This window comes from Ooceraea biroi, chromosome 1 (assembly GCF_003672135.1).
Source record: "Ooceraea biroi isolate clonal line C1 chromosome 1, Obir_v5.4, whole genome shotgun sequence".
NCBI lineage: Eukaryota > Metazoa > Arthropoda > Insecta > Hymenoptera > Formicidae > Ooceraea > Ooceraea biroi.
The window spans coordinates 17538141-17564605 of NC_039506.1; the positions used below are offsets into that span (position 1 = coordinate 17538141).

Below are 26465 nucleotides of genomic sequence, written 5' to 3' on the forward strand. Positions count from 1 at the left end.
TGAATATTTTTGAACATCAAATTTAAGGAAATCTAAAAGTGCGAATTAACCTAATCGTCGGTAAAACAAGGTAAACATATGTTAAAATTTAGTATAAAATTCAAAAGTTTCAAAACAAGAATAATATTAAAGCAGGTTATGCAAGCATGCCAAGATGTATTTTAACTGACTTTGTCGAGAGCTGGAGGCATTAAAAATCAAAGCAAAGGTTAACAGCAAAGGAGGGAGGGAGGAGGGAGAGGCTTCATGGCTGAATGTAACCAAGAATTCAACCATCAATGCGAAAACAAATCGCGCCGTATATTCCAACAGATTTAAGCTGATCGCTCACTCGCTTGCCGGAATTCAGTGGATTAACATGGTCGGTGACTGATGTGTCTCATTCGCGATTCGGATCACACATTGTAGCTAGCCTTTTTCAAGTATTTGTTCAGTTTGAATTGTTAATCAGTTGTACATGTGCCCGATCGTACGATAGTCGCGAAATCGTCTATCGTTACGATTTAGATCTTTAAATCTCGCTATTTCTATAAACGGATTATTCAAGTATTACGACAAAAGTTACAAAAACATTGTTCACCTGAGCCCACTGGCTTATAATCAAATCAATCTGAATATTGATGCAGTAATTAACACGGAGCATCACATTTCGTCATTGATGCAGGTAAGTAAAGTTTATAGAAGTACAAGAAGTAGAATATAAGAAGTACATAAAACTTTATTGTGTTATAGAAAATAGATCAAGTTTCTTTCTTTGTATCAATTCAGTCAAAGAAATTCTGACTCAGACGACTACAAGATATTACGTTCAATTCCATTTTTGTCTGTCATCGTGACACATTTTTTACAACCATATATTTAAGCGAATTCCGATTGTTACATAATATTTAATAACAACGCACCTTGGTAACATTTTTCAGACAAACATTTTATTTGTTTCATTTACATACATATGTGTACAAAATTTGCAAGAAAACTATATGCTGTTATAATGCCGAAATATATAGCTTGTTTTTTACAAGTCTTTACAAAAAATTACAATTACCAAAAAATTGCGTAATTCATCATGTTAGGATGCTAATTTATTCGTATACATTTTCTATATTGTATACATAACATATATTTAAAACTTCCAATACACGTAGTTTCTTTGTATCCACTTGTAATAATGTGAATTATTAATTTTCTAACTGTTTCTTTTGCGTAAAATACTATTTAAAAACACTTATAAACTCGTAAGAAATATCCGTAGAAATTCTTCACATTAAAAAATCTCATTAATTAGTATTAATCTACAGTTTCATTAAAATAAGTATGGATAACACCATGGGTTTACTTTATGGTATTTTTCCAAAGACGAATATCTTTCGCAATATTTGTTATTTTGCTTTCCTTTATTTATCAATAACTTACCGCACATATAATACAATTAGAAATCAACTATGCTTGTGGAAGAATAAATATGATTATAATTAATAAATTATTACTCGCATAAAACGTTCTTCGCGCCTCTTTTACTCAACTGAAATATCGTTCATGATGTAAGAAATTCAATGTCAATTAAGACACAAGCTGGAATGGAAATCAAAGTATAATAAAGTAATTATCGTGTTGCAGATGGATGAGGAACACGAGAAATATTACAGAAAACAATGACGCGGCACAGAAAAATCATCTAACAGTGTAAGAAGGGACATTAAATAGATTGCACGATACTAGTTAATCATTTATGTAATGAAACAATATCTGATTTAATAATTACACGAATAAATCAATAAAAATATAGATATCACTATAAATTATATTCAGGAGTAATATTGATTACATAACATAAAATAACATTTTGTTCACAGAAAGCATTAGCAAAAAGATTCGAAAAGGAAACTCACAGACTATATTATATTGATCGTATTCATATTACAATAATTATTAACTGAGATCCGAAGAACTCTTGAGAACAGAATCCAGTATTAGTTAAGTCCGTACTGAATCGCCTACTTTTGATACGCGATTACAACAATCGTATCACGCACATGACATGTATGTAATGTAATGTGTGTCAATCAACGTTGATAATTTACCCCGCCGAAACAAAGGATAACTTCTTTGATGCTTAACCCGCCGATAAGCGGAAGTGAAGAAATAAAAAGCCAGTAACAACCAGATAGTCATAATATTCTCTCAGTTGTTCAATCGTATCAATATGCCGATGCAATACACATCTGTCTCGCTAAACGCGACACGAGCAGTCGACATCCATTTCAAGGATTTATCGTATCAAGTCCAGATCAGATATCGTGGACCTAAGAAGCAGATTCTGAAGGGCCTGAATGGTGTTTTCAAGTGCGGAGAATTGACGGCAATCATGGGACCATCTGGTGCCGGTAAATCCTCATTACTGAACATCCTGACCGGATTTCAGGAAGAAAACTTGCTCGGAACGATGGAGTATATCAGTAGGCAGGGTAAACTGGATCGAAAAAAGTGCAAGAAACTTTCATGCTACGTCCAACAAGCGGACAATATGTATGGTCTGCTCACCATCCAGGAGAGCATGATGCTAGCGTCCTGTCTGAAAATCGCCAGCATAACGCAGAAACGCAGGCAAACGCTGATTGATGACATCTTGGACACCCTAAATCTATCGAAGGCAAAGAACACGAGAGTCGATCGACTTAGCGGCGGACAGAAGAAGAGACTAAGCATCGCTCTAGAGCTGATCGACAATCCGCCGATCATGTTTCTGGACGAGCCGACCAGTGGCCTGGACTCGTTAGCATCTTCGCAGTGCATTGCTGCGCTCCAGACTCTCGCGAAAAGTGGTAGAGCGATTATCTGTACCATTCATCAACCCAGCGCTGCGCTCTATCATATGTTCGATTACATCTACCTGATAGCTGACGGTCACTGCATGTACGCCGACGTGCCCAATAATACAATAAATTATTTTGCGAAACAAGGCTTTCAGTGTCCTAAATATCACAATCCTGCGGACTACATGTTGGAAGTGGTGAATCAAGAGTACGGGAATTATAACAATCAGTTGGTCATTGCGGCCAAGAAATATTGCCAGCGAGACGAGACACCTTTGCAGACGAACACATTCACGAAATCAGGATTGTCGTTCGCAAACGACAGAGAAGGGATTGCGATAAATCCGCCTTCGGAGATGATGAGATTTCGGGTACTGCTACGTCGTTGTGTATTGCTGCTGTACCGCGACTGGACAACGACCTACATCAAAATGTTTTTCCATTTCCTCGTGGCTCTCCTATTGGGTTTGCTGTATATGCACGCTGGCGCAGATGGTAGCAAGACTATTAGCAACGTCAGTTTCATGTTCTTCACCGTGGTATACATAGCTTACACCAGCATGATGCCGGCCGTACTCAGATTCCCTCTTGAAATGGACATTCTCAGGAAGGAGCGTTTCAATAACTGGTACCAACTAAAGACGTATTATATAACAACTATAATAACCACTTTTCCGCTACAAGTATTCTTCTGCCTTCTTTATTCGGGCGTCTCTTATGTGTTAACCGGCCAACCCATGGAGTGGTTTCGGTATTACAGATTCCTGCTCATTGTGATTCTGACGAGTATTAGCGCGGAAAGCATGGGTATAGGCTTTGGTGCGATCTTTGATCCCGTTAACGGTACCTTCATCGGTTCCATCGTCATATGCACATTATTGTGTTTCATCGGTTTTCTGATCTTCTTGAATCATATGCCAATAGTTCTTTACTACGTGAGCTACATTAATTATCTTAGATATGCCTTTGAGGGTCTGCTTCAATCAGTGTACGGATATCATCGAGAAAAGCTAAGTTGTCCGAGTTCTGCGATTTATTGCCATTACCGAATGCCATCAGCAATGCTGGAAGAGTTGAACATGATCAAACCTATGTTTTGGATTGACGTCGCCGTTCTATTCATCTACTTTGTGTTTTTCCGGCTGGCAGCTTATATAGTCTTAAAGAGAAGACTGACGAAATTATGGTAAGGATTTATTTTGTACGTTGCTGTTTGCAGTAACAATCATAACTGCATTGTAAATGATATCTCACTTGCAAAGATTGTTTTAAGTGCTTTCGCGATCATAGTTTTTGTACGTAAAGACATTAAGAAAACATCAAGAAAATTGTTATAAAATGCATCGTATTATATTAGTGATTAAAGTAAAGCCAAATTTTGTGTAATTTTAGTGTGATGACTGTGACATCTTTATCGTTGTAATGTTGTTGTAATACTTAGACTGTGAGATAAGATAATGATAATTGTCTTCGTAGTAAATTAGAATTAAAAAGTCAAAGAAAAACAATTCTTACGTAATCTATACTTATATAAAACACAGTCTATTATTTATAACTGGATTTAACTTAATTTTATTCTGGCTAAATAAAATAGTAAAAGGTGTATAAAGGAAACAGAGAGTAACTATGCAGTGAACTTTGACATACTGAACACGACACGTGCTGAACGACGTCGAATAGATATCGCGAGCATTTACTATGATAATAATTCGAGAAACGTGATAATTTGATTGCAATTTTCTTAATATGTCTACATTAATAACCACAGTTTTTTCGAATCAATTTAATTTGGATAACGCCTTAACTAATTGTGCATAATTATATGTAATAAAAATCACATTTTATTGAAGAATTGAAATATTTTTAAACGTTAAAATTTTTAAAAACGCCCGTGTAATGGCAACCTGTCCTGTAAAAAAGAGTTGAGCAAACTCTTAGGTAATCATTCTGCGGGCGCCAATCATTAATAGATGAACGGTTTGCTATTTTGCAGGCGCGCTGTAGTTTGTGCTCCTAGTTTTTAGTTCCAATAATTTGAATTTCGTTGAAACAATCCGCATGGATTTTCCGATTAAACCAATAAAATGTAGCAAATACCTTACTTATTTCCATTAAATTATTGCATAATACCATGTGTGATATTGCAGGAGTTAATTTAAATGCAAGTCATTCGATGAGAAGAAAATACTTATTTTCTCATAATAGATCAATCTCATATGAATAAAAAACAGACGTTCACTGTACATAATCAAGCACTACTAATTTCTTTATGTAACAAAAAAAACAGGGAAAAAATGGGGATAATTGCATAATTATACTCTAGCGTAAAGGTGTAGCCCGTTAGGTTGTTCGTATTTATTATGTCATTATTTGAAAAGATATTTTATTATAGCGATATTAAGACATGAAATTAATGATGATGAGAATTCGTATTGAATTCCTTGTTTCAAATAAATTGTTTATTTTCACACGTCAAATTTGTCTCTTCTGTTATACCCCCTCGAGTAAACCAAATTATATAATTTGTGATTATTTTTTATATTTAGAAAGAAGAGAGACAAGAGAAAGCAATGAAAAATATTTAACGAGAAAAATACACAAGTAATATAAAGTTGCGAGTTCTAGATTAAAAATCACTGAGTGGAATTTGAAATAAGACTTCGTAACTAAGTTTTCTCATTGCAACACTCTGTAGACTCGTGAGAACAGCGATAGACCGTCAACATTGCGGTCATGCAAATAATTCTGCAATGGTGTTATACAAGACCGCGCATGCAATAAGAATTGAGAAATAGGCAAATTAAGGTTATCGAAACACGAGACAAACTTTATCGTATGTAATAACGAATAATAGTTTTCGTCCGATAACGATCGGGGAAAATAATAAATTGTTAAATCGGTATTACATTCACTCAATGTCGCGGATTAAATTAATAAATTTATTTTCACTATACTCCCTCTCAAGAAGAAGAAAAGGATTATCGGACTTATTAAAAAAAAAATAGTACGACGACCTAGTCTGATACAACATGAGGTACAAGAAATACAAAGTCCAAAGTATCAACTACAAATAACTTGCACGTACTGCGACAGTTTGTAGTTTTGTGGTGGTAAAAACAATGAGCAAGTACAGAAAGCGCCTGTACTCGTTTAGAAATATCTACATGTTGTGTATACGGGTAGCTAATCATAATTCTACATGACTGCTTATAATGAAATATAATGAAACTTTAATGAAAATCGTAGTGTACCATAGGAGCGCGAAACGTGAAACGTAATGTAAATATTGTCTAAAATACTGAAAGTATATAATATACAAACGAATGAGAAAGAAAAAAGCAAACGATAGCAAATGGCAGGGCAACTGTACAAATTATATTGGAAAAAAATAAAAGAGAAGACAAACAGAAACGTATGGCAAATCGCGTTGGATCCACGTCAGGTGACACCGTGGTTATGGAAAAAATGGCACATTTATTATATTAGTGATAATAATATTACTAGTGATATAATTACATTTTTTTTTTCTTTCTCAATCGGTACACTTGTTCACTCTCTCATACTCTTTCTCTCCCTCTCTCACACTCTCTCGCTTATTCTCTTGCTCAGTTGATGTATTTATATTAATCTCATACTTTATTAATATTAATAATCGCATTTTTCTGAAATCGCATGTAGGGTCGAAGAGATCGGTTTCAGCATCCAGGCCCATTCACACAAACTGCCTACAACAACGCGCTTACGCATTAATTTTTTTTTTATTACATATTATACAATATATATGTCTAATATAGATACACAGCTTACATGATATGATAATTATCGCAAGATTCGCAACTGTACCGATGAAACTGAATCGTTACATAATGAAACTGCAACAAATAATTCCTTACGTTCTCATCGATATTTACGCCTAACAGTAATAATAAATTGATTCCTTATCTCGGAGTTTACAACCAACTCGTTAGACCAAACGAAAATGCGGTGCTCCTTTTCCTCGATATGCTCATGTTCCAAAAGAACGGTATTGTAGTAAGAGCGTAATTATTTCGTTTCATGTACAAAGGTCTGTGTGAAGGGGCCTTCATGGTCGACAATATCGACTTCGACCCCCCGTCCGTAGACCTCTTCGCTCTTCGTTCTGTTTCATTTTGACTATCTACGACTATCGACAAGTGTCTAGCTTAGACTGGCTTACGAGCTATTTATTGTCGTTATTATTTTACATGATTACCTTCGCGAGTACAAGTGTGTTTTATTAGTGTCTGTGAGCGGCTTCTTGTAATTTAATCGCAATGTACAGTGTAATTATCTTATTATGTTGTTGTTTCTCTCTTCCCGTCTATCGTACCTTTTATTAAATGTAATTTTATAAAGTGTCACCGAGGCAACAGAGCATGATTAATAATTATTAATTAAACATGGAGCGAGGTCGTGCGAGTTCTTGCCGATCAGATTTGCCTACAATGATTTATAGATCCTGATCGAGGACGAATGTGATTTTACAATGCGTTTTCCTCTACGATTTACAAAACATTTAAACGCGAGTTTAATAGCTCACCCAAACTTCAGTATCAGTATGGGATCGATTTATATTTTTTACTATCGTTGTTAATTAATTCCAGTAATGTTGAAAAAAGAATGCCTGCAACTGTTTACAGCGTGTATGTCATTATCGTATGAAATGCTATATCAGAGTATTAACAGTATTTAATCTGTATGATTGTATTCCGATTCGCAATGTTACGAAGAGTGATCTTTATGTTACAATTGCACTGCTCAGCTGTGAGTTGGCAAAGTATATTCCATGTTGTTACGCAAACGAGACAAACATTATCAAGAGTATTGCAGTTTTCGGTCAGAAAATAAAAGAAACTAACAGATGAAACAAATTTTAAACAGAATTTTTCATCTATGTGCAGCGTTAATCATTTCAAATATAATATCGCAAAAAATTCGTATGGATTATTCGTATGTTATCTAATTCGAACGATGAAATTGAGACCAGAAACGAAAAGCATTTCTAAGCAAAACTAGGCAAATGTTTCCGCACGTATGTACAATAAATATAAATGCGATATGTATGTTTGATATATTCGATATGAGCTTAGATTTTCAAAGTCCGTGAAGAGAAACATTATAGAGTTTGAGCAGGAATATACATGTAATTTGTATAATCTTCCATAATTTTCGAGGGAAACAGCTTTGTTTTCGAAGAAAAATATAGCTACGCGCGTAAATTGTGCAAAAGAGAAATGCGACATGTATACGAATTGATAGACGAACAGAGATAGATAGAAAGAAACAGAAAATGGAGCAGAAAAGAGAGGCGGAGTAAACACGGGCACTCGATATATTTCCGTTGATTTCTTTTTTCTCAATAAAATTTATTTAAGAATCTCTAAATAAATTAAAATACATGGCAACTGGGTACAGATACGTTGAGCTATATTTTCGTTCAAAAACAAAAATGTATTCCGCTTTCTTTTCTCTCACGAAAGATTTCGTCGGCGAATAAACGGATAATAATAATAATAATAATAATAATAATAATAATAATTAATCATGATTATGACAGGTTGATTGGTACTCTTCCCGTACTTGTGCGAGCTAAATCGTATTTGTAACGATCTTAATAAAGTCTTATGAAGCTTATTTATTCCGTTTGTTTGATCTCTCTATATTCCACTTCACCGCGTACACATAAGTACAGAAATTTTTTGCCCGAATGATCGCTGGCAAAGAAATAGCGCAGGAAGAGGAGTTCCACGAACGTCCGACAAGTTCCAGAGTGATTCGATGATGTACCAAAACCAGTAGATCTCATCTTCTTTTCCATCATCAAAGAATATCTTATTTTCCAGCAATGTAGCACCAAATAAGAAAAAGTTTTTCGCAGTGCACGTAATTATCGCAACAAAATTTTGCCGTGAAAATAAAAAAACGGCGTATTTGGAGCAATCATTTTAAATTTTCTAGTTTATTTTTATTTTTCTGCTGCATATTTTTACTACTCGGTGCTTTCTTCAATAACGTGTAGGACAGTTCATTTCGGAATTACGATATCTGTGCCAAAACACCCCGATAGCAAAAAAATGATAAAACGTAAATGATAAAAATATAGCTAATAATATATAATTCAAGAAAATGTTCTAAAACGTCTTAAATTAGGAGTCCTCCGTCACTCTTAAATTACAGATCGTCCGCACGATCCTTGAAATAAATCGATTAACAAATTATTTGTTAATGATAATGCACGAATTTTTCATCTCTTACGTTATTTCTTATAATGTACTCTCCGGTTTTGGATACGGATCGTTCACGCTATTTACTTAAAATTATAATAAAAATATTTTATACAGTTTAAAATATAGAAATTAAAATGACTTTTATAAATAAGAATAAGAATAATTTGTATACAATAACGTGCAGAATACGATGCGCTAAATAAAAGCTATAGCTGAATCTTTTAATCCAACTTTACGTCAAAATCAACCAAATTCTAAATGGCACTCAAATGGCATACATAATTGACTTTTGCCGGGAAACATTTCGACAGTAACAGTAGCAAAATAAATACATGTTAATAATTTATTTTCCTAAGTAGGATATCTTTGCGATCGTGTTCATTTTCTTCTTTTCTTTTATACAATGTTGATGTTAATAGTTGGAGTATTTAAAACAACGCGATGTCATAAGAAACATTCGTTACGATCTGAAAGTTGCAGCTTCTCTTGCAAGATTGGACAGTACTGACCGAATCTTTTGAGTAAAGCAGTGTAAGAAACAAAATGCCAACAAAACAAGCTAATCTTTATTTCTCTAATCAAGTTGCACGTGTTAAAAGAAAAACTGCAAGTATCGGAATACGATTTTCTCGTAACATCGCGAACCAGTTGCAAATGGCGTTTCTCACGAGCGTGAACGAACCGCTAGCATCTTCAATTCACATTCTGAACATTCGTAAACAATAATTTCTATGTACAGTACCGTCAGCGTCTAATGATGACTATAAAGACGATACATACATATAATCCGTATGTTAAATTCATCGGCAACGGATTATGCATACTCGGCCGTAAGAAAAAGATGATATTACTTTGCAAAGATTCAGATTATATGATATGTTATCATCATATCACATTGCCGTACACTTAAACTTTGTTTTTACATAATGTTACATTACGGACACAGAACTTTCAGTCTCCAATCATTTGATGATTTCGTAACAACTCCATTAATGCTCCATTAACGCGAAAGTATGGCTTCGTTCTAATTCGGAAATATATCGTCTTTATCTTCATCTTTAGTCAATGGCTTTGCCGCCAACTTGAGTTCTCTTCCTAGCTATTGCGCGCTATAACGTAAACGCAACGGTATCGGTAGTGTATACACAGAAGTGGGCAATTTAACATGAGTCAGCAGCGAAGTTCGACCGTTAATAAAACCTCGATCGTGTACTACACATTATATATCTCGAAAGAGAGGAACCATATTCCTTTGTTTTTTCTTTTCGCTATTTATAAAAATAATTTCAAGCCGCCTTGAGGGGGTAGGCACCTCTTAAAATTACTTACACTACGCTTGCATAAACATAAAAAACTTTTTTCTTTATTATAGTGCAAAAACACGATCGAATAAGATTTTATGCGTATTCTCTAGCGCACTTTCGCTACCTTTGCTATAATATACTGAAAACGCGTAATGCTCGATCGAACTTTTAATTTCGATATATTCTAGTTTCAAAGTAATGCAAATTTGAGGATAGAAATAGTACAAGTGCATAGATATTAAATAATAATCGACATAGGAAAAATGCAAATTGAAACAAAACTCTCTTTATTCTTTATTCTTTTATCAATTTGCAACGTCCTACGTAATATGTACAATTCTTTGAGAACTTTGAAAACTCATAAAAGCAGAAAAAAGTTTTGTATGAATATGCAAGTCACGTTGGTAAATTGATCTATTTTAAGATGTATCTACCCCTTAACACAGAATGACACCGCCGCTGAGCCGCTGCTACTGTGGTTGCGGTGGATTGTGCTGAAGGGAAGGTTGTGGGCCCTAAAACAAAGACGTATAAATTAGGTCGCGATTTTATCACGCATCTCTAATGTTCGTACGAGTTTATTGTTTGCTAAATCTTACGGGTAATGCAGGGAAGGGCGGTTGGGAGTGTGCGTGTGGATGAGAATGTGGATGTGCTATGTGCGCTGCAAGATGGCCTGGTAATTTTGGACCATCCTCGGCCTTTTCCTCTTCTCTTCTTTTTAAGCACGCAGCCTTCGGATTAAGGTTCCGCTCTGAACAAAAAAAAAACATGTTAGACACATGTGTGCTAATGCAGATTAATAGGATGTGACAACAGTGATTCTGGCACGCAAGTTGATTCATACCCCTGACTTGTTGTTCCAGCGTCATTATAACTTCAACAGCCATATTGAGAATACCAAGTTTCGTTTGGGGCTTGTCTGTCTTTAGGTGTGTCATGCACATTCTGCCAAGTTCCTTTAGAGCCTCGTTGATGTCCCTGATACGTATCCTACAGTGAAAGAATAGAGTTTTCAACACTTGGAACGGCCACTATTTGATTAAGAACCATTTAAGTACGAGTACGTTCTTTAAATATACGTTGCAATATTTCGGAATTGAAACGAATCGTACGTACTTACGCACTTATCAATTAAGCTTTCAACAAGCATACTATAGAGGAAAGCGCAGTTTGTAGCAAAGTAGAATGTGAAAACTTTGTCTTGTACGATACCAAGCATGCAATATATATACACGTATAAATATAGGAGAGAGTGTTTCACACACACACACACGCACGCACGCACTCACGCACGCACACAGAGAGAGACACACACACACACACACACACACACACATATCTCAGAACATGCCAATTTGATGAAAGAATGAATATACAAAAATTGCCATTTACTTTTGTCGTCATCGGAATACTCTCAGTATTCATGATACATTGTTATGTCACATATACATAGAATACGGGCCGCTGTTGCTACCGATCAGAATATAAGTCTCAAATCATGTTACTATCGAACAACTAAACTTCGTTTGTTTCGTCTGCACGTGTCATTGCATATATCACTGATCTTACCTTTCCCTAGCGTTATTTGCTTGCCGCCTCTCTTTCTCCCTTTGCGCCTTCATGTCGGGATCATCATCTTCATCCTCAGCGCTCGAACAACAGTTGCGCAATAACAATACGCGATTAATCACCTGACTTACGTAACGACTTATTATATAGCCTACTTAAATCACTTAAATTAGCTAACAACCAAATCAACCCTGAGCGTGATCGCGCGCACGCAATCACAAATTAATGATCAGAAAATAATTTTTGACTTGCTGATGGCTAATTGTCTAATTGTTGTTCGAGCGAATTTCGTATATCGATTTTTTGTCGCAATTTAAGCGATATAAACACACGCAGGTGGTTTCATAATTTTGATATTGTGGATAGTAAGTAGGTCACGAATCGAAAGGCCCGTATTCTTTGCACAGAACAAACAATTATCGATGGCGAACAATCGTACGCCAAAGAATAATTATTATATTATATATAGTGGTCTGAAAAATGTGGATCTTCTACTTTGATGTTGTTACCTAAAAAATTCAGAATGCAGATATCTATACAATCGTCAGTGTGACATATGATTACACATTCCGAAAGGAATAATAACAAAATACAGTAAGAAAATAAAATGACAGTAACGAGAAATTAAAAAAATGTGCAATTAACATCAGAATGGATGTGTAATTGTGCACGTTAATGAAAACTATTAATCTCTAATAATTCACTTTTATTTCGGAAATACGACAATCAAAATGAGATACAAAATGAGATTTTACTGACACATGTACGTGAACGAAACGTGTGTGAACAAAATGATTTATCCATCGAAAAGAATAATATGACATGTTCTTTTGTTTAAAGTTGATCAAAAAGGCAAAAAAGAAAATGCGATTAGGGAAAACAGAAAAATCTATATAATTGAACAATTTACTGCAATGTTCAGTGATGCAAAACAGGTGCAGAATCATCTAAACGAAATAGCATGCCTAGGGACCGAATCGCAGGTGAATTAAAATGAGACTGATTTGTAGGTACGCACGAGAGAGCCGTTAACATTTCATCTTGTCTCGTCTCATTTCTGTCCTTAACCAGCAACATTTTAATTTTCACGCTTGAATACGGGCCTTGTACAGTGCAACGGATGGAGGAAGATTTCGGGATACTCGGTGTTGCATAAGCCGTAAACATGCCACGTTTCTTATATCAATCGTTCGTCATTACGAACTCGAATATCTCGAGGTTTTCTCTTTTTTTTTTATTGCTCGTCAGGCATGCATACGACTAAATAAAGATATTTTCTCCGAGAATGTCGATGGGATGTGTCGTACGTGTCAGATTTGGCGATGAGGATGCGCGTCACTTACATCATACGATCGCAAGTGACGCGTGATGCGTATATCTCGGGATTATGGAAGGAGGAGACTGGAGAATCAATGGAATTATTTCTATCAAGATGCAACAAAGTGCGTGTGTTCACTAACCTTTCACGCACGTTGTTGGCCTGGCGACGTTCTTTCTCACGCACCGCTTTGGTGTCGGGATCGTCGCAGTCTTCGTCAGCGCTCGAACAACAGTTGTTCAAAGACACAAGCAAGTTAGTTCGAGAGCAAACGTGTATGTCAGCTCGAGATATAAGCATTTTCAGATTAATTCACCCGTTTTTCAAATCAATTTTTGCAGTTTTATACTGATACACACAATATACATATTATTTATTTATTTATTTACTTTGCACTCCAAGATCCAGGATAAAACACAACACATGTGTTGTAATGCGTGTGTGATCGAATAGTTGCAGTCTTTATTTTTATCATCGTAAGTCGACTATCTCTAAATTACGGAAAACTTAATCGTTAACATTACGAGAGATTTTCCAGATACTTACTATCTGCGAGATCTCTTCGTCCCTTTTCCCTGCGACGTCGAATTGACCGTAGCGGTCCCAATTACGCCGGCTGCCGCGAGTTCGCTACTCGATGGTTTCGTCTCGCCTCCACTACTGTCGGGCGGATCTTTTCTTTTTTCTAAGGGGATGTATTCTGTTGATAATTAATACTGCCGCATAAGATTCTCACATTGACAATCACATTGTTACATAACATACAATTTACATAGTAGAAAAAACCAGATAGCATCGAATCCATTTGAAATGTTTCGTGGCAAAAATTATTTCCAATTTCGAGGAGATAATTAAAGAGCATTGTAGCGGAACATATCTCAAGAAGTTAAAAGGACGTCAGGACGGTAACTTCATCCGAGCGTCGTCGCGGATTATCTGATGCAACTTGGAGGGCGGAGAAAAAAGGATTCCAGACTTACCCGGAAACGGAGAAAGAACGCGACCGACCTCCGCTGAAGACGGCGATCACGATCTTCGATTATCCTCGAGCTTTGGGCGGGAGGCTTAGTCACGAAACCGTGAAAAGCATCCAATTAGAAGCAGGAAGCGCGCTTTACGGGATTTCGCTCGAGCCTGATCCAGATTAAGGTCTCCTTAAACGCTCTCTCGCCTGATAATTCACCGCACTTTGCGAGTGTATTATAGCTCACGTGTTTCGCGAATGCGTCTCTTTAAAAGTTAAACCCGGCAGATAAATCAATCGCAGGACTATGCGGAACAAGAGTGTTACCTTATTACATGTGCTCGGTGGTGCGCACCGAGAAATCTAGATGAAGAAAAATTTATGGTGCAAACATCTGCGTATTTTCCCGTGTTAAAGAATTTCAATCATCTGATTGTCGATACGTTTATCACTGAAATTATTTCAGATAAAATTTCATGAATTTCCATTTCTGCGATACAAAGTCTCGAGACTCGCGAAAACGTCCTTCCTAGCTGAACGTTTCTTTAACTAGCTGATCTCGCAAGATCTCCTAATTCGTACAAGGATTATAAATTTTCCCCCTCGAGTCGGCATAATGACTCCAATGGTAAAAGGCTGAACAACCTTTGAGATAAACGCAACAAGGCGGTAAGAGAAACGAAAAGCGAGATAACTAAACACACTCGCAAGAATAATGCAGGCACGACCATCGGACAGCAAAGACTTTGCGTGATTTATCTAATATTTCCTTATTCGGTTGCTCCCGCGCGCAAGCCCGTTGTGTGGAGAACACCTGGGAACTCCTTCCCTTTTTTTCTCTCCTCGCGGTATCAGAATACGTAACGTGAACATGAGAAAAGTGATTACTCGATGATGCGACGATGCAAGAATGGAATTGCGCGATCCGAGTAGCGTGCCGATTCATTAATGTTTTTAAATGTTTTAAAAAATTAATTAACCCTCTCAACATGAAAGGAGCGATAACTTTAAGGGAAAAATGTATTATCGACGTCGGCAAGTTGGCTTTTTCTACATTGTAAATTATATTGCACTCCCAAACGTCACTTCGGGGTCAACTTACTGGCATTCGAAACTGGTAACCTTTCGATCTTGATGGAACCGTCTGTATCGGGCGTAGGCGTAAGACCGGGGTAAGAACCCTGAGGTTGCGTTACCGTTACCGCAGGATGTGGACTCGTCTGTAAGAGGCGAAACACGATGTAAAGTATATCGTGAGAGACTATAATTGTAGTTGGATAATCATTTCGTGGGCGATCGTCGAAATTCTTACCAAATGTTCCAACTGCGGTGGTGAGGTATGCGAGTATATGCCGCCATGTGGACCAACCGGGCCGAGGTGAAGGGCGACTTGACTCTCAGCGTGATTCCTCAGGACGTTTATGGCATCGTCTAGTCGTTCCTCCATTCGGGTCCCCTGTACCAACAGAATACCGAAATTTCGACCCGATTACACGCCAATAGTTCGAGATGGACTTGAGTCAAGTATTATTTAAAGAAATGTCTTGGCTAAAGATTACAGCCGTTCCTTTTCATCAAGTTCTCTTAGAATTCAGTTTAGAAAAGTTTCCAATAGAGAAGTTCAAAATTGTTCATTACGCTTATCGGTATTTCGCGATCGAGAAATCGAATACTTAATTATGCTAGATCTTGGAAAGGAAGCAGAGTCGTAAGTATCAAGATAGAAAAATCAATTCAGTTGCTTAGACTGCTTAGGAATCATCTAGTACGACTTAGTGCCGATTAAGTATTAAAAACGCGTTTGTATTCATGAAAAGTAAAGGCATGATTATAAATTGTGTACAAATTAAAGACTTTATCACAATGTATAATCACGATTAATCGAAAGCGTAATCAACGAGAAGTGCAATGGACATGTGTATTTGTTTCGTGATCGTGGTACAAAGGCAACATGCGCAAGTTAATATGAGAGGAAGCTAAGTCTTTGAAAAGGGGGGAAAAACTGAAATTCGGCAATCCTCACCTCGGCATGGTCGCGAAGGAAGCCGATGGCATCGTCTAGCCTCTGCTGTTCAGGCGCCGGCTTCACACACAACACCAACGCAACAACAAAACCAAAAAAAAAGAGAAACAACCAAATCAACACAACGTTCACAACAAACAGGACAAAATAAATCAAAATCTGTAAAAAAAATGAACAGGAGGAACAATGAACTTGATAATTTTTAGATTTAGGGGGAGAAAATCAATAAACAGTCGCATAGCGTGAGAATAGCAGACAAAAATGGTGATTTATCGGTGCAACGCAATCACGCTATCTGTGCAACTTTAGTGCTACATGATTATGTGCGGAAAGCGACTGTATTTTTTATAACGTTTAAATTTGAAACAATGTCACAACTGGAAAGTAACATTTCCAGCCTTTCTCTTTCTATTTACATCAGTTTCTATGATTTATTCGATTCTCCCCCCTTCCCCCTAAAACAAAACAAAGAGAATTGTGTGTGCCGAGATATTGTCGACGTGTGTCGCATGTGACCGGACTATTCGAGCACTCGACGCAGCGTGAATGTATATGCGCCTCAGGAGCCTTTCAACGATATCGTTAATTACGTCCTAATTTATCTGCCACGTCGGTAAACACAAAAAGAAATCTTTCTCTTACGATAAACGCACGATTACAAATAAATGCGGTAAAGTAGGAATAATGGCGAAGAAGCAACGTTGAAAAGATCCTGCGCGACTGCTGCCGTATCGGTTCATGGAATCTCGAGGATTAATAGAAATTCAGATACTCTCGATACGTACCATGTGAATACCACGATTGGGATCCGCCGTGAAATGCGGAGAGACCGGCGCGGCTCCGGGTGCCCAACTTGGTGCCGAACCGGTTAAAGGCGGTGGCGAACTGACAGGTGTAGATGGATTACTGCTATAACTGGATACTGATTGGTCCGTAGGATAGATCTGTGAAAACGTCGCGATAATGACATCGCGATCGTGATACGACATTCACAAATTCAGTCGTCGAGAATCCGTCGCGAAGTAACGTATAGCTTAGCTTCAACGTCTACTTTCAAGTTACGTTAATTCGGCAACACATCATTTCGCAACGTTACTGCAACGTCATTTAATTTTCATCAAGATTAAAGCGAGACTTGAACTAGTCATAATGAGAGGGTAAACACATACTCGGGTGCTCACGACGGATGCCAAGGTTTTGCCGAGGGTGTCGTCCGTGGTGGATTGCTGGTTCGTCGCGGGTGCAGTGTTGGGCGCGGAAGGCGCGGTCGTCGGTGCACCAGGACTATGGCTATATTGCAACGTTACCGGGGACGGTGCCCCTGTGCCACTGTTTGCCGCGACCGCGGCACTACCCCGGAATGTCGACATTGGCGGTAGGGAAGCCGCATTGGTCACCGCTGAGCCCAGAATCGGCGCTGTAGATTCCCCGTTTGGCGACATCGCCGAGTATGCCTGAAACCGCCAAACGCGAACCTCGATATGATCCTCGTCTCTCGGACAAAATCGCGGGAATGCATGCTCACACCTTTAGATTTAGTTAATCGGAGAAATATGGAGTCGGAGAGATGTGATAGGTTCTAGAGATGTCTCGCGTAACACTTGCGCTTGTAGAACACGTGGACAACGAGGCCAGTCGTTTAACGACGAATTGATCTATTCTTGATGCAACAGCTATATACAGTTTCGGTCGGTCTTCATCTTCGTAGATTTTATCGCTGAGAAACCACTGCGTAAAACGCTCAGGAATTCGGTAGGTCCTAGAGAAAATGCCTTCTCCGCGAACGAGCGAGCGAGCAGTGGAGCAGAGGGACTGATTTATCTCGTGTAGTAACAAACGATAAAGGTCCACGTTACAAGACCCTCGAGTGATTTCGAGGAGTCGCGCGACGCTCGACGATTTGTACGATTTCTTAAACGCGTCTTTCTGGTCATAATGGATCACTTTAGCCAGCTTTGATATCGGATACGCCGAGCGGAGGATAGCGCTCTCTCGCACCTACTGAAACCGCTCGTAAAAGTCTAATTTTAAACCACCACCGACGCTCTATGAAGCGCAGTGTATTTATCAACAAATTAGATGGTCTACAGGACGCCTACGTTTCCTGTAAAACATCACCTTTAATTGGCGCTTTTATAAAGAAGCAATGACGGGCATCAGCGACGAGGTCGCATTTCGGGATGGATACATCGAAAAACTGGGGACATCAGCATGAATTCTTCGATGAACGCGAACCGTCTTCTCGGAAGATGGATCATTAAACCGAGAGATCGTAAATGTTTTCTCGATCCTTAGTAATTATAGAAAATCTAAATTCTAGTAAAAAGAAAATCTTGGTTCGCGACCAGTTCGAGTTCATCCCGTTGGGTGTGTTTGCCCTAAATCGTGCAACATCTTTACGACGTTTCTTGTCACGTCATGTAGGTCAAAAGACTTCGCTGTAGCTGCGCTAGTGAGATAATAAAACGGTTTGTCTTACATCTCGTTAAAGGCTGGATTTTACGACTAGAGAACGCAGCAAGTTTATACAATAATCCCTGTCGTGTATATTCGAGATTCCAGGATGGCGTTTCAGAAAAATCAAATGACATCAACAAACTTGCCATTCGCAGCCATTAACGATGATCTCATCGAAGGCATCCGCGATCACGATGTCGTACGCCGTCAGCAGAAGCCTCCTGTAGTTGTCTCAAAGAGAAAGAGGCCGGGTGAGACGCGGGTACGAGGTGCCACGAAGAGAAGGATTTCGTGGTAACCATGAACGGCGTAAATCAAACGAAGGCTGCACTTGACTAGAAACACGGAGTAGCGGGAGGGTCGGGGCTATATATAGACGCCAGTGAGTCATTTGACGTTTCTCTGGGTAGCATGGAGCACTGTCAACAGTGTCTCTCAACTGTAGTGAAGTGATGAAGAGAGAACGCGTCTCTCTCTCTCTCTCCTCGCGAGCACGCGACCCAGGCTGCCGACCGTGGGGTGGTCCGGAATAAGACAGCAGAAGACTCCACCAGCCGGTACGCCGGATCACGGCGTTGATGAAGAGGATTAAAGTCAACGGTGCTAAGTCGCGGAGTAATGGCCGACCGTAGTAGAAGCGCTTGTCCTCGAGACGACCGGGCTTCAGAGAGAGCAAATCGACGAGCTCCCGGCGAAATTTAGCGCAGTTCCACCGCGCGATCGGGATTTATCACGTTCCGCGGAAAGCCATCAACGGCACGATAAATCTCCGAAAAGTTTGCGTATTTGTGGAAGGATGTTTTCGACCGAGCGGCGGCGGAATCGCGCTCGAGAAGAGTCCGAGCACTTTAAACAACCGTCCGTTCGCTTCGACGCACGCCGACACGTTCATCGAACAAGAGTCTACGCTAGCAGATATCCTCCGAAGCCGAACTGAATTTAGCGACCACAGTTAATCGCGGTATGAGCAAGTTTGCGAAAAATCGAGTTTGATGCCTTCGGCGTGAAATCAATCTTCTATCGTCAGATCAAATTTGAATTCGATGCGCCGCGCCGTTGACAACGCGCGCGCGAGGTTTCAGTCAAGAACTTGACAAGTTCTGGAGTGAAGCGAAAAGAACGCTCGAGAAGGCACATCGATCTTCCGGAGAACCAAGATTAGATCACTCGCTTAGGTTTTAATCTGTCGACTTCCTCGTCTAACTCGCGTGTCCAATGACAGAAAATTCGGGGAAAAGAATATCCCCGTGTCTATTACAAAGTTTCAGGGGCCTCGTTCTCACGACGCGGCTCCGAACGAGCCAGTAGTCGAGTCACTCGTGATTGATCGCTTCTTCGAGTTCGGCTACGGCGAGAAAAGGTAGCCAGCACAGAAATGAGAGAAAGAAAAACATACAAGAGGCGGCGGAGGAGAGGAGGGATCACTTACCATAGGGTCGTGGGGTAGGTGCATGGAGTAGGCTGACTGCGCCAGGTGAGATGGTGCGTATCCACTGTATGGGGGTTGAACACCACCGCCGCTACCCGTCCACGGATCACCAGGACCAGTTCCTGCAGTATTACCATCTGCAACAAGAGAGACCCGATTTCGATCAATCATGTCCAATTGCTGGTGATTGAATGTCCGATTCACTTTGTAACCAAGAGAGGAAGATTCAAGTACATCGTGTGTACGTGGGTTTTATAAATTCTCTTTTTTTTCGCTCGCTGTAATTGAATTGCTGCGGTGTAGAGAGTCGATAGGCTCACGTTGACTACCCGTGCACCTTTTACATCACTGGAGCGGAAAACGATAAATGGTACGACACGTGGCGTTCAGCGAACGGAAAATGTCGCGCACGTGCCTGGATAATGAGCGTCCAAATCGTGCTAAAGTGCATCGTCGCGGCATTTAACCGAATTTCTCACTCGTCAGAAACGCCCGGCGGCACTCTCACGTTGCAATATTTGCACAACTTGACTCGATTAGCACGATGTTCCGCTTTGAACTTCCTAATCGGATAGCGACATTGTCATTCCTTCCGCAGTAATTATTTGGAGAACAATCTCGTGATATTATACAACTTGGCTGGACTTCCGCCAAGTAGAAATTTTGCGCTTCCTAACGTCTCACTTGGTCGGCATCATTTGCGGTGAAACACACACCCGGTATAAGGACCAATAGAAACAGCGTACCCGGCGCGGACCATTATTTCAGTTGAAAACAACAGCAATAAGCTTCGGGAACGTATTTCTTGATACTTTTGCTTGATATAATTCCCGTGCCGGGCGCTCCTCGACGAGAAAACGGAAACTAAGCCAAACTACTCGGGCGTTCCTACCAACTACCGGTGTTCGATGTCTGATAAAACTTTTTCGCCCCCCTCTCGTCGTAGCCTCCCCCATTTATAAGCCATTCCGGTCAGCTACCGGGTGCCACGAGCGCCGACACGTATTTCGAAAGCGCCGTACTTGGGCTATTACTTTTCTCATTTGATCTACAATAACGAATCTCGCGGTGAAAACTTTGCCGATTTCATAAATCCATAAATCATCATGCAGATTGTCTTCAAATATCTGCATGCTTAATCTCGTAGAAATTTTTCTTCATTTCACCGACGTGTCTTTTATATCGCCTGCTTGCGTTCTGTTTCTTGTTATTAATTGATTAAAATATTTATTTTAATTTTGTGTAATTTTTTACTGCACAAGTTTGAGCATGTGTATGACAAGTATCCGCGAAGCACCGAACGTAACACACTGTTGATTGCATTCATGTGCGAGAGAGATGACCATTAATTTTTCAAAGATCCGTTATAATCCACAAAGTAAACCGTATAAACCACAATTACCTTCCTACAAAAGTAAGCAGTCGCAGTTAGCTAACAGATTACTTGAAGCAAGCAGCTACAGTTACTTCGACACAAAGGATTTTGCGCGTAAATCAATTATAAGCGATTCTCAGTGACGGAAAAATTATTAAAATGACATTAAGACGCTGGCGCTTCGATAAATGTCGTTTTAGCAACAAAGTAGCGCGTTTCGCAGTGGCCGGATATCGAGACCGAGTACAGAAAATTGCTTTTATTGGCAATATCTCGTCGGCAAAGTTTTCCGTGGAATTTTTTTTCGATGGCAGCATTGGATATATCCGCGAAAATCCTGCAACGAACTTCGACGCCCCACCGCCGCTTGAACAAATAACGAGATTGTTATTGTTTTTACGCGCGACAGGCAGAGCGGCAAATTTTACGAGCGAACGTTAAACAGTTGAATATTAGAGCGCTCGTAAAATCCCTTTTATCGTCCATTCGGATCGTTATGCGATTTCCAAATGATATATACGTATATATACGTACGCGCGCGTACATACGCACATACGCGCGCCTGCAGCGATGGCTGCTGATTTCCAGATAACGATCGATCTATCGGACTCGCACCATGCCGTTCAATTATACCTACCATAATAGGATCCCAATGTTATGGATTATTAACAGACGTGAATTAACAATCTATGCTTAATCAATCTATGTCAATCCATGTATGTATATTATATGTATTATATATAAATTTCGATTAGTTGTACAAAATTGAAAATTAATAACAGATCTGTTGTCATGAACTTTGTTTTCAGTCTTGATTAACGGTTATTATAAATATTATAATTATTATATAAATAAATGTATCTTCTTGATCCGCCTTTTATTTTATTGCTCAATTCCAAACGAAGCATTTTGCTACTTACCGATATAATAAGAGTCAGCATACAACGCGCCCTTCGGCGACGTGTATCTTGGCGAGTCCTGTCCGAATTCATCCGAGCCATACTGCAACAAACAATGAACAAATATTTATTACAACTACCGCGTATACATAACTCTGAAATTTTACAAAAAAAGAAACAATATTCCACGACTCGGTCAATCGCGCGAGACTCGTCGGTCGAAACGCAGCGACGACGAACGGGAACGTGATGGATAATAATTTTCGTCGCCACACCATTTTGCAAGACGTAAATCGTTCTCATCGACTCGCACATTTCAGCATTTTAGTTCTGGTGTAACGCGAAAATTGCCGCAATTGCGACTACAGTTCGCGACTCCTCCACCGACTATCGTCGAACGCGACCCAGAGTTGCATCTCCGCTCTTGCGACACCTTTGGTGTATTATACCGTAGTATGGTCTTCATCGATCTTGCGATAGACTCAGCCGACTATTACGACACCGACCAACATCGCGGCTCGTAGCAGTCATTAATTCAGCGATATAGACGTGAGAGAGGAACGCGCGCGTCCGGGCTAGAAGATCGGTACAGACTCGTTAAATCGGTTGCACACGTACATGCGCGCACACCGTCAACTCTGCGCAACGCGACCATCAATAAAAATCTAAGATTAGGTCGTCCTCCTCGATCCAATTAATGCCGTCAATCTTCATAGGGACACGAGCAGAAGGCTCGATTTAACGATGCTCGGTGTGCGTCGTGTCATGACAAACTTGACGATCCTATTCTTCACGAACTGTATAGCGCTTCAATTTTTCAGCTCAATGCCATATGAAGGCCATGCAGGAGACGATAAATTAATTATTGCTGTTGGGATTGAAGATCGGCAGCTCGCGCTTGTAGCTCAACTTGTACGTAAAACGTGATGCAAGACGCATGATAAAAATTTGATACTCAATCCGATACGCTCCAATCATTTACATGAGAAATAAAGCGCGTTATCGCAAACACTCGAGATTATCCAACGTACTCTGATTACTCATCCTTCACGAATGCCAAGGTCCGAAGCAAACCAGGAAAAATTCTTTTTCAGAAAAGTCGCGGATCAATAACGCGAATTATCGAAAATGCAAGTATTACGTGTTATGTGGAGGTGAATAAGAATGCAAATTCGCATGTGCATTGTTTTATCCATCTGCCATAGTATTACGGAATTACTACATTCGTGGTGGAAAGAAAAACGACATATTATACAGAAAGATGCAAGCGATGCATGCGACGTGACTCTATCGATCGTTCCAAGGTGTCCCAGATATATAATCGAGAGACTCAACTCCGTTTTACATTTTCGGTAAATTTACCATTTTATAGTTGCCATAGTCCGTGGGAGAGACAAACATGCCGACGGCGGGGGCGAGTATGCTGATTCGACGATATATATCGGACTTGACGTCGCACACGACAGGTCACATACAGAGCAACGGATTATCACCACAACAAAAGTGGTAGCATGTCGATCCAACGACGAACGGGTTAGTCGCCGCGCGAATGAGAGTAAGATGAAGCGGAAGAGAAGCTGACAACGGGATGGAGAGAGAGCAACTATCGCGCACCATACCCCCGTCCCAATTTCGTCGTGATGTATGTTAAAATATTCTACGGTGCTGGCTGCTTTATCCGGCTGCACCGCGCCGAAAACTTTGTTCACGATGCTTCTCTCTTCCTGTCTCCCTTTTCCTCTCGTCCTGCACGTTTCCAGCACGTTGAAAAGCGTCGCGCTCGCGGAAGGTGGCGAAAGGACGGGCGAATAAACTTCCGTTCGCTAACGTGAGGACTATGAGACGCTGGGCCTGAATTTAACGCCTTCCCGGTGCCATGAAAGAATCGTACAACTTTGCTGAGACGGAAACTTTGCAACTCGTCTGCTCGAAGCTCATGATGGATCGATGGATGATGGTTGAGGTACGCGGATCCTGGACAAAAATCTGAACAAATGTGCGTGTCTGCAGATGAGCGAGATGAGCGCGACGGCGACGGCGGCGAAGAACTCTCGCTGGAAACGAATGCGACGAAACGACACCGACAACCGACGTGACTGACTACATGCAGCTGACTGCCCGCCACCGATATCGCGTGTTCACCAGCTCCGATCGAAAGTACGAACGAGGTGGGAGCTACGCGCGCAGCTCGGATCAACTCGCACGCGCGGCTTCGAGGCGAGAAGCAACGCCGAGAGATCTAGCCGCGCGTGATATCTGAATCGCCGCATGGGAGCTCGCGCGCGAGATAAGTGCGCAAAGTATCACCGTGACTCGTAAAATGCACGTTCCACGAGAGGAGTTTAAGCTCGTCGTGGCACGTTTGACCGGGAAAACTTGCCGACCAGCTTGCTCCGGTAAAGACGCTATTACGATCGCATTAACGATCGATCAGCAACACGCTCGTGGGGCACTTATCTCGATCGCAAGATCGCAACACATACACACGGAGTCCACTCATATTCTCCCTTTCTGTCTTTCCGCTTGCGTCGACGTGAAATAAAATCGGGGAGAGATAGAAAGAGAGATGGAGAGGAAAGAGCGGACGCTATATTGCTGACGTATGCTTGACAAATGGAATCGTTTTTGAGAGCGCGCAATGTATCTGGCAGGCCCGATGTATCTGGGAGAGATAGAGGCGAGGAATAATCATGGCCCGAGATAAAAGTATCGGGTCTTATCGGCGAGGCTGGTCGATAATGGTCTTACAAATAAGAGTACATCTCTGGTGAGAGACGGGAGACGAAACTGATGCTAATCGGGGGGCTGATACGTTGCGCTCTGCTCGGCCTCTCGACCTATTGATTTAAATGAATTGCTTTGACATCGCGATCAACCTCGCGATACTGTGATAACGCGACTTGTATTTTTACGTTTTCTTCTTCCTTTTCCTTTTCTCCTTTATTTCGAATTTCAAACAAGATAGATGAACATATAGATGGTTTACCATACGCGCGGATATATTCATATTTAATATTTAATAAAAATAGAAAAATAGAACAATTAAAAGATTTCTGAATTAGTTGTGGACACGTGCGAAATTCAGTTGAGCGAGCAAAAATGTTTACTAAGCATATCGCGTGAGACGTTCGATATTCACGAGCCGACATCACTAAACGGACCATTAAATTATTCACCGAAAACCGTAACGGCCACTTTAACCCCGGTGTCGGACCAGGGTTGGACCACGTGCGCGAGCATGGCGAGAGACACCGCGTGGACAATAATTCACGTTTTATTTCCTCCCCGTGTAGAGAGGAAAAGACACGCAAAGATAAAAATGTCGCCGCGGTCGACATGGCGGATCAGAAATCTTAATATGTCCCGGTCCAGCGTGTCCACGGTGGCTTCTGGAGAGTCAGCGATTTCCAACCAATATAAATGTCCTACATTGATTTAGTTCTACCTTTTTCCCCCGTCTTATAACGCATCGGGGGATGTGTAAGGAAAGAGGCAAGGGACGCGGGGACACGAGAAACCGAGCCGAACTGAACCAACCAAACGGAAATGTCTCTGTCAGGGAAATTAGCCTTCGAGGATCTGAAATAGGACAGAAGGGTGTCCGTGCGCACCCTCCTTACGAGACGGATGTTATAAAACCTTCGGAAAATTGAGCACGTGATGACCGTCTCACGTTTTCGATCAACCACGTCGTCGATCATCCCTCCGCATACGTTTTGGAGATTTTACGTCCGTAACTATGATTCAACAAGCTCGTCTGACCTGCTCGTTTAACCTTATAATGTCTATTCGTAGACTTGATCACGGTAATCCGTTACTTTGTAAACGAGAAAAGCGATATATTACACGACAGAACGTAAAGAGTACAAATTACCAACTAAATAACCAAGTAATTAATAATAATTAAGAATAATTCTGATACTAGTTAAAACACAAAATGCTTGTGACAAGTGCGCTAAAAATTTGAAAATCGATTATGCGATTGTTCTCTCTCACGCTCGTTCTTCCCTACGATCGTTATTAAGTACACGTGGGCGGAAATAAGCTTAAGGGTAGCGTAGAC

General features: G+C 40.2%; 2 protein-coding genes across 20 annotated transcripts in view; one reads left to right on the forward strand and one right to left on the reverse strand.

Moving 5' to 3' along the window:
- The first annotated feature begins 291 nt into the window (after positions 1-291).
- On the forward strand, positions 292-5290 carry LOC105274984 (ATP-binding cassette sub-family G member 1). Its single transcript, XM_011331526.3, has 3 exons — positions 292-664; positions 1618-1683; positions 1854-5290. The coding sequence occupies exon 3, from the start codon at positions 2204-2206 to the stop codon at positions 4001-4003; it is 1800 nt and encodes a 599-aa protein (XP_011329828.1). The 5' UTR covers positions 292-664; positions 1618-1683; positions 1854-2203; the 3' UTR covers positions 4004-5290.
- Positions 5291-8802: 3512 nt separating this feature from the next.
- The window catches only part of LOC105274987 (transcription factor 12), a 91209-nt gene continuing 73546 nt past the window's right edge, over positions 8803-26465 (reverse strand). For 3 of the 19 annotated variants that reach the window (XM_026970154.1, XM_011331541.3, XM_011331531.3), the window contains 13 exons: positions 22424-22505; positions 20129-20265; positions 17412-17696; positions 17028-17186; positions 16243-16302; positions 15532-15684; positions 15322-15439; positions 13802-13955; positions 13398-13487; positions 11938-12024; positions 11213-11358; positions 10965-11119; positions 8803-10880 (listed from right to left, as the gene is read on the reverse strand). In XM_026970154.1, the coding sequence (XP_026825955.1) occupies positions 10836-10880; positions 10965-11119; positions 11213-11358; positions 11938-12024; positions 13398-13487; positions 13802-13955; positions 15322-15439; positions 15532-15684; positions 16243-16302; positions 17028-17186; positions 17412-17696; positions 20129-20265; positions 22424-22505 (1671 nt within the window). In that variant the 3' untranslated portion in view covers positions 8803-10835. Of the gene's footprint in view, positions 10881-10964; positions 11120-11212; positions 11359-11937; positions 12028-13397; positions 13488-13801; positions 13956-15321; positions 15440-15531; positions 15685-16242; positions 16303-17027; positions 17187-17411; positions 17697-20128; positions 20266-22423; positions 22506-23764; positions 24492-26465 lie in introns of those variants that run through there. The other 16 variants (XM_026970160.1, XM_011331537.3, XM_026970164.1 and 13 more) reach the window with 13 other exon arrangements.